Source organism: Morone saxatilis, unplaced genomic scaffold (assembly GCF_004916995.1).
Source record: "Morone saxatilis isolate NCDOM2014 unplaced genomic scaffold, NCSU_SB_2.0 Contig6, whole genome shotgun sequence".
Lineage (NCBI taxonomy): Eukaryota > Metazoa > Chordata > Actinopteri > Moronidae > Morone > Morone saxatilis.
The window spans coordinates 2439283-2447910 of NW_023340206.1; the positions used below are offsets into that span (position 1 = coordinate 2439283).

The 8628-nt window shown below is 39.8% G+C and overlaps 1 protein-coding gene across 1 annotated transcript in view; it reads right to left on the reverse strand.

Annotated features, from left to right (window-relative positions):
- LOC118339723 (fibroblast growth factor 14-like) overlaps window positions 1-8628 on the reverse strand; it is a 27313-nt gene that overhangs the window by 17544 nt on the left and 1141 nt on the right. Inside the window, exons 2-3 of the mRNA XM_035677425.1 lie at window positions 5796-5906; window positions 13-116 (exon numbers count right to left, since the gene is read on the reverse strand). Of these exons, the coding sequence (XP_035533318.1) occupies window positions 13-116; window positions 5796-5906 (215 nt within the window). The remainder of the gene's footprint in view (window positions 1-12; window positions 117-5795; window positions 5907-8628) is intronic.

The window sequence follows — 8628 nt, forward strand, 5'->3', positions numbered from 1 at the left end:
GCGTGCGCTCACCGATGAGTAGAGGTGACCCTCTCCGTTCATGGCGATGTAGAGGCCAGTCTTGACTGATTGGATGGCCACGACTCTCAGACCCACAGGAATTAAGTTAAACAGAGCTGAGGACAAAAACAGACAAACTTAGTGTGTGTGCGTGTCCTGTGCCTGTGTGCGTGCTCCTCTTCTAGAAATAAAGTGCTCTGAGAACTGAAACGCCAGTTGTCGGTCTGTTGCTCAGTTGCTTTGTTAGTTGGTGAGGTGAAGAAGTGGCTCGGCCACCAGGGGCTGCTTGCAGGGCTTTTAAACTCAGAGCTTTGCAGAACACAGACGGAAAATCAGACCACTGCTTTAAATATAAATTCTTGACATACTAATTTGCCTCCGTAACTCTATACAATTAGGGTATTTTATGTAATAACGTGTGACGAATTTATTTTCTTGCGGATCAGAAGGGTTGAGACTATAATATACAGTATTTCAGTTACATAACACTAATTCTTATCAGTGTTTCATTATGTTTTATATTAGTCGAGTCATATAGAAGCCTTTCTTACTGTAAATTAATGTACATTTAATTTACAGTTCACTTCATAGTGGCATTATATATGTGCTTATAAACCAAATGTATAATTAATATAATTATAAACTCCAATAACAGAAATAGACTATTGACACCAGCCCACATGTAAAACTCCACTACAGAGGGTCTTTCTAGAACCCTCTATAACAGCTTAGAGTAAAATGAATATTCTGTTCACATTATCAGTGCGATGTGCATCATGGGAAACATCCTCCATTGCACCTGACAACACAATACCACTTTCTTGTCCATCTCCATCCTCTTCACCACCTGTCATCTCAGTAATGGTCCACTTTCCTTTAGCAAGACATGTTTTTGGCATCTAACTTCCTGCCAAACCATTCCTTCTTTATTCTCTCTCTTATTCTATTATTCACTGTACAGCTCTGGGATGACGGCTGTAGTAGTAAATGGCATTCATCAAGTTAAAAATGTTCCACTTAAGAGGGTTTGCTGAATCTGACTTTGAATACTTGCACAAGTTAATTTAATGGATAGAAAATTTTTCTGCATGAGCCCCGTTGTATATTATGTATATTTTGACACTGTTCATTTTTCCATAAGACTTTAATATCAGTGTATTCTTGTTTATGCTTCAAAGGCACACTCATGCTCTCAGTATTATTTGAAGAACAGCAGTCAGTGACGGTAAAGGAACAGGCAGCTGATCACACCCTTACAGCCTTGGGCAGGCATTTCAAAAGACAATGCTTGTGTCACTTGTGTTTTTGTTCACTTCCTGCAAGCCCCTTACTGTCTTGTTTCTTATCTGGATTTGTTCCAGTTATGAGATATTAACTGTTTTTCTTTTAGCAATTGATTGAGAGATCGAACAAGGGAAATCATGTAATGAAAGTTGTTTACAGCAAGCTCTCACAGCGTTATGTAATAATGTTCTTATCTCTTTAAAAGTGTTTTGTATGTTCAGAGAACAATAAAAGTTTAAAGCCCGATAGCAGCATCGGGATACAACTTGTATAATGAGACTGTCAGCTTTTCAGTTTTTGAAGTAGAAACCACCATGGTTGTTTTGCATGACATTTGGATTTGCAGGTGTGTGAACATGCCTTTGGAGGCAGAAATTCATCAGAAATGCTTCAAAACACCCATCATATTAGTTAGATTAGTGAGAAAAATTAGTGAGAAAAGTCAGACTTGACATGGAATTAACAGAACAAATGAGCATATACTCTAATTACACTGGAACTGTCATTTCAGGTCAAATGAAGAAAACCTCTCAGCTTTCAAAACTCACATTACACAAAGATGGAGGAGCTGCTGCAAGAGAGCAATTGACATTTTGAAAAATGACAATAATGAAGATTAAAAATGATTATTATTGTTAATATTTCCATCGTGATGTAGTCCATCTAGCTCCTCTGTGATGTGGAAATGGGACATATTTTATGTCAATTATTGGCCATCATTAGCTGTGACCTTTCAAGGTTGTTGAAATTCGTCTCCCTCTGAGGTCAGATAAAACGACACCTCTGTAACCCGTATGCCACTTACCATTACTGAGTTATCGATTAGCCCGCTGACAGCACATGCAGTCGCGTTATGACAGAAACAATGTCAGATTAAATTCAAGGTGAGTCCTGCCTCTCTCTGTACATCCAAGATTCAGACATAAGGCTTCAATGTAAAGCTTTTCCAAATAAATCATCATTTGTCAAGATAAATGTGGTACATGTAGCGGCAGCATACAGCAAGGTCACATTAAATGTCAGGATCAACCTGTGGAGTATACTCTCTTTCTTTAAGGTATTTCCAGGGGTTGCTGTCTCATCTTCCTCCCTCTCTCCCCTTATTTCTTCTTGGTAAAAATCACTTCCAGTTTGTGTTGATCTTCAGTTGTTCTTTGTTTAAATTCTCCAAAATGAATGTAATCCCTTAACCCCGTCCAAGTACGTCCACTAACAGTGCTGGTTTGTGCCCTTGACAGACTCAGATTATTATCCTAAGTGTCTGACAACATGATGGAAAGGGTCCCAACAGAGACTTTTTTCACACAGCTCTTTCCGACGGGGAAATAAAGCCGCTATATCACTCTCTTCAATGCCACCAGACTCCTTTGACAAAAACAGTAATTTTACCTCGCAGAACACAGGACTTGCTGGTCTGCCGCTGCCTCGATCGGCTACTCTGTTTGTGTTATTGTGTATTTGTATACTGTGTATAGCATGAACCAAAGCATTTGGAGCCTAAGCTAATTTGCTATGCGTATCCCTATTTGGCCTTTAAAATACACAAAACTCAGCAATAAAATACAGAATATTGTTTGTCCCATTTTAGGGATTTTGTCATCAATTATTGATGGTGTAATTGTCTCAGGAGTTTGTGACTTCGTTCGTTTTTAACTCGGCTGTCGCAGCCAGTGGCTTGAGTATAAAGATGTTCATTGTTTTATGCTGTGAGTTTGATGTCTGGCAAAGGCCGTGATGTTGCATGTTCAGTAAACTCGGCGCTGACAAAGTCTGAGAATCCGCTGCTTTCATGTGCCTGGGTTTTGAAATATCTACCTCTGAAACTTATGCCTCCACCCCTACACGATGGAGATGAACGGAATTTTGTTTGTGCGGCTCAGAACATCACTGGGTAAGAGACCTTACTTTTATATTTTGAACGTTTCTTCAGTTTAACACTTTTGTCCAATCATGCCTGCATTAGCTTACACAACAATGTGTCAAAGATATGGTAGTCTAAACACACTCTTAATTAATCCTTTAAAGCTGAATTGTGTAACTTCTTGCCCTCTCCAGTAAGGAGAGAAAGGTGAAATTGAATTAAAGCAAAGACGGCTGTCGTAATTGGTTGAATCAAAGACTACTGTTTGAAAAGTGTGTGCTGAAACTGATTTATTTTAATGAATTAAAACACAATGTGAGAAGCATCCCTTTCAGAGTGTGTATTATATTTCAAACAGACTTTATTGACACTGTCACCCGGGCCAGGAACAGTATAATGAGCTGATCAACAACAGAGGATTCTCCAAATAAAGTCCATGGTTTTCATTTTAATGCCAAAGGAAATATACCCATAGATATTATTGTGTAATTGCTATATTATGAAATCATAACTTAACAATAACCTGTAATGAAGGCCGTGACAGTGGACGTTATATTTGGAAGCAACAGCCCTGCTGGTTTTCTTTCTAATCAAGGGCTGATTACACCTGGGATATCATTGCCCTCATTAATCAAGGTTGCATAGAAATGGTTGTTAAATCTCTCTAACAACCAACATTTATAGTGTTCAGAGTTGAGCAGAATAAAATGTATCAAATGTACACCTGCAAGTAATCATCCCTGGTAAATATCACACTTTCTAAACTACCATCATGCTCATGCACAGCCTTCAGTAACATAAAGATATGCACACAGCTGATTAGAGATGGTAACAACGCTCCCTTTAAATGCTGCAGGAAATGTCACTGATGTCTCCCCCTCCGCCGAACGCAGCTCAGCCAGAAAAAAAAAACTAACAAACAAATGGAAAAATGGAGCTTGGCAACAAGTGTGAGTGGCAGTAAATTCTGTTTGATCTACACGCCGAGCTGTGGCAGAAATTTCAAAAATGGTGGCGTGAAGACATTTGCCAAAGATTTATGTGAAGACATTTGCCAACAAAAATAAATAAATGGTAGTAAACAAATGGGACACTGCTGCAACACGCGGGTGGCAGAGAGCAACCGGCTCCGCCAATGTGGAAAGGACACTTTGAACCAATGAGTAGCCTGCTGTAGTGATTACTGATTAGCATTTGATTTTCTCTCAGCCGAGCACATCAGAATATAGCAAAAGCGACATTAATCAATAAGCCATCCATCTGCAGCTCCTCCCTGAGGGCAGTGTTGGGTGCAGAGGTCCAATAAACTCGGCCTTAAAAAAAACAAAATCCTCTGAACAGCCACTTGTCGCTTTCAGTCGAACAGCTCTCTGGAAACACAGTGACTGCACAACGTGAAGCCACTCTGGAATCAGTTACCGTCTCATTGCCGTCTTTATGATTGCATACACTGTGAATTTCAATCAACACCAACATTTACAACGATTGTCAGTCATTTAGATCAATATGCTGGAATGGTAGATGGTGCACCCGGACAATATGTTCATGATTTACTAAATAGAGGAGCTTGAACCTTTTGAACAACTTTATATCAACCTACTTTAATCTTTTTAACTATTTTCATAATGACTAGGAGTCATTAGATCTTTCCCGAAGGCCTCTCTTTTTCACAGTGAGAAAAAAACATCTGTTGACATTCATCAAAATCAGATGACAAAATAACTATTCGGCCTTGAGAGAGGCTGCCGTGCCTTTGGTGAAATCCTGCTTTGGGGCTGTAACTCTCCTCATTGTTGTTTTGAGCACCATCTTTTTCTCTTGTCATCATTCCTTTTCAGACACTTGTTGCACTGCCTTACAGCCGTGCATTGTCAATCACAAAGCTACTCTTCCTCGAAATGATTTCACACACAGTAAACACTTTTAGTTAAGCTGTGTTGATGAATAAAGGCCCTGGTGACTAGTTGTTAGTTTCTTCAATTTTTTCTCCCCCACTGAAACTTTATTTGGCTGGGGGGGGGGGTTCTTTACCCAAGTCAAGAGTCAAAAGACAGAAGGCATTGAATGTTATACAGATTGTAATACCCCTTGAGGCAAATTGCAATTGACTAGTTACTGTATTATACAAAGTCACTCTACGGTTCAACAACGGTGGTCAATATGCTGATTAAATCAACACCAGCGGCAGAACTGAGTGCATAAACCAAATATGCAGTCAGCAAGAAACCCTGTGGCTCTGAAATGACATTTATATATGACTAAGATGTTTTGCAGGAATTGTGTAACTTTGACACCAGAGATTAGGAGTCCCATCTGTGGTTAGGTGTAGGCAACAAAAGCACTTACAGTTTGGAGTTAGGTTACAGTTGGTGGTATTACATTTCTATCACACCATATTTGCACATTAGTAGTATATATAGTATCAAGACATCATTTTTAGGAGACAGGGTTGCAGTAGGACTGTGAAAGAGACCTCACACTGCTGTGACAGGGGTTTTCCACTCAGATTAACCAGCTTTATATACACATTTACAAAGTGTATCTTGCTCGTTTATCAACTCTCAGCATATTTACTGTCAAATGTGTACATTTACCCATATTTACTGTAATATAAAGGGGAATCTATCAGTGTGAGTGTGTGTCTGCTTACAGGAGTTGGTGCTGTCGTCTTTGGTCCCGTCCAGACTTCCATCCTGGCCCATCTGGAGATAGAAGCCCTGCCTGCAGAACAACCTGGTCACTATGCCCTTCAGCTGTGGTTCTACACAACACAGACACACACAAGGACACAGGAGAAGAACAGTTGAAAAGAACCGATCTTCTATCAGATCAAATATAAACTATACAGCCCTTAAATATGAAAATAAAAATATTTTGTCAGCTTCAACGATGATTTATAAATGATTTATCTTCAAATGTATCCCCAGAAATCAATTTCTGCACAAATCCTGGACGGCACATTTAAGATACAATACAGTTTGGCATTAAAGAACAATGTGGCCACATGCTGCCTCCTGAGTGATTTCCTGTGGAGGGACTAGTCAGGCACATCCAATCCATTACAGGATTCTTAGCCTAATCCTTCCTTCACGGTCATTGTTCCACTCGAATAACATCGATAAATTATTTCTGAACCTTTGATGGTCTTGAGCTTCATAATGCCTTCGTAGCTACAGTATTGTGTTTACTATTTATCGATTGAGCAATATATTGGTTTGTTGGAATGACTTTTGTGTGGATAATTAAGTGGATCCATAATTTCTCCCCACCTAAACCAGTTCATCTATAATGTTTTAAGACAGATACTGTCTTTACTATATTAAAGATCCCCTGCAGACATGGATTAAACCATATAAGAATAGTCTGCTAGAATAATAATGTGTGTGTGTCATTTCCACATTAAAATCCTAAAGAAGACAACTCTTTCTACCTCGTTAAAAATTCCAGTCAGAGTGTGAATGTGCACTGGTGGCTTCACTTCACTTCTATAAGTTGCATACTGGACCAGGACTGACTTCCAAACTATTTGTGATGTCACAAATCCTGCTCGTGGGCCCCGCCCCTTCAAATCAGATTTTTAATGAGCGCAGAGAAACTTCCCACTCTCAGCAGATGAATGTGAAAACATCCTTCTAGTGTCAAACNNTCAAACAGCACACTGTAGGAACTAGAAGACCAAGATTTTTGAGATTAACAATTTCTTTGATAAACGCACAATGGTTGAAATGCAGATTTTAATGCTGCAATTAAACGGCAGTCATTTCTGCCTCTCTGTTCGGTTCTTGCATCTCACCATCAAATAAAAAACGACATAAAAGAGAATGACTAAAACTACAGCTGGTCAGCATGAGAAGAGAGTAAGCGACGAAGGGGATGTGAAGGAGCTGAGGAACAAAGAGTGACTGAGTCACTAGATAAAGATGGAGACACCTACATTAGGTGATGACATATTATTGCTTCTTCGGCAGGTACAGACAGGCTCTTTTCCATCATCACAACCTGTAGGAGGATAGCACGCTTTTTCCACACAAACACAGTCACGTCGGTGCGGTGGCGCTGATTATTTAATCCTCACCAACACTTACATGTGACCACACCCATTCTCAACACACATCAGTGACTTCAGCGTCGCAGCAAAAGCAGCGCGGGGGGGGGGGAGATCCCCTTTGAAAATCCGTGTGTGAACGTGTAAAGGTAAACCCTAATGCACAGGGACAGAAGAAAGCCCAAACTGACCCAGTTTATGAAGAGAGTGTGTGTGAGAGAGAAAGAAGCAGGGGTGTTTTCCATCTTTGTGAAGGATCCATCTTGTGCAGCAGGGGGAGAAGGAGGGAGCTGTGAAGCTTGCAACCAGCACTCGAACTGACAAAACTCCCAACACACTGCTTAGCGTGTTGTGTGGTGCAGACGATAAGAAGTCTCAGTTCTCCCACTGCTAGAGGAAACGTACGCACGTCACATGTAGGTGCAGGTTTCATCACGTAACTCTAGTACAGTGCAGCACACTCTACATTCATTTTTATGCATTAAGTGAAAATGATTCCGACTGACAACTGTGATCTTTCTTGCTGCTTTATGATCCAAACAGTTTACCTGGCCGGCGTCCGTCTGTCAGAGCACAACAGACACACACACTGCAGACAGACTGAAACCAGTCACATTTCAATCTCTCTGCCCTTGTTTGTGTGACGCACGAGCAGAGGAAGCTGCTGGAAATGTAATTTACTGTCTCTTATCTTTTGGTAGAATGTGTCATGTCCTTTATAATTCGTCTCTGTTTATGTGGTAATATAAAATATCATGTAAAGTGTATTTTTGTATCTTACATAAATGTAACTGGATTAGACCTGGAGGCACCTTCCAGCCTGGCTTTGCATTTATACATCAGTCTTTCTGTTGGCTTAAAACCCTGTCTGATATGGATATATTACAGCAGGTGCGTTTCAGTGGCACCGTGTAATATCAGAACACATTTTCTGGCTGGCGTTGTGACTCAGCCGATGGGAATTTTCAAGGCCACATGATTTATTTTTAACAAAGGGGAAAAAAGAAAAACATTTACATTTCTCAAAGATATTAGTCGGTACCAAAAAATCTGGTTATTGCATTCTAACAAGTATCATAACAACTGAAACTGAGTCACTGTTTATATAAATATATACATACACAATATCAGATTTTGGTGTTTTATCAGACTTTTTCCTTCCTGGCCACCATACACTCTCTGTGACAAAGCAAACAGTTCAAAATGCCATCTTGTACTGTGACTTCTGTTCTGAGTAATTACACTTGAGGACTAATTTTAAATCCTACCTCTAGTTCTGCACTTTGACGTCTTACACAGTGGATCATTCTGTTCAGTAAGAAGCAACATGTATTATTTATATTCGGAATTTATCTGTAGTATGACTATAAACCAAATACCAGTATCATGGATCTTATCTTGTATCAACCTCGTTTTTATAAGTGTATAATCCCCTGAA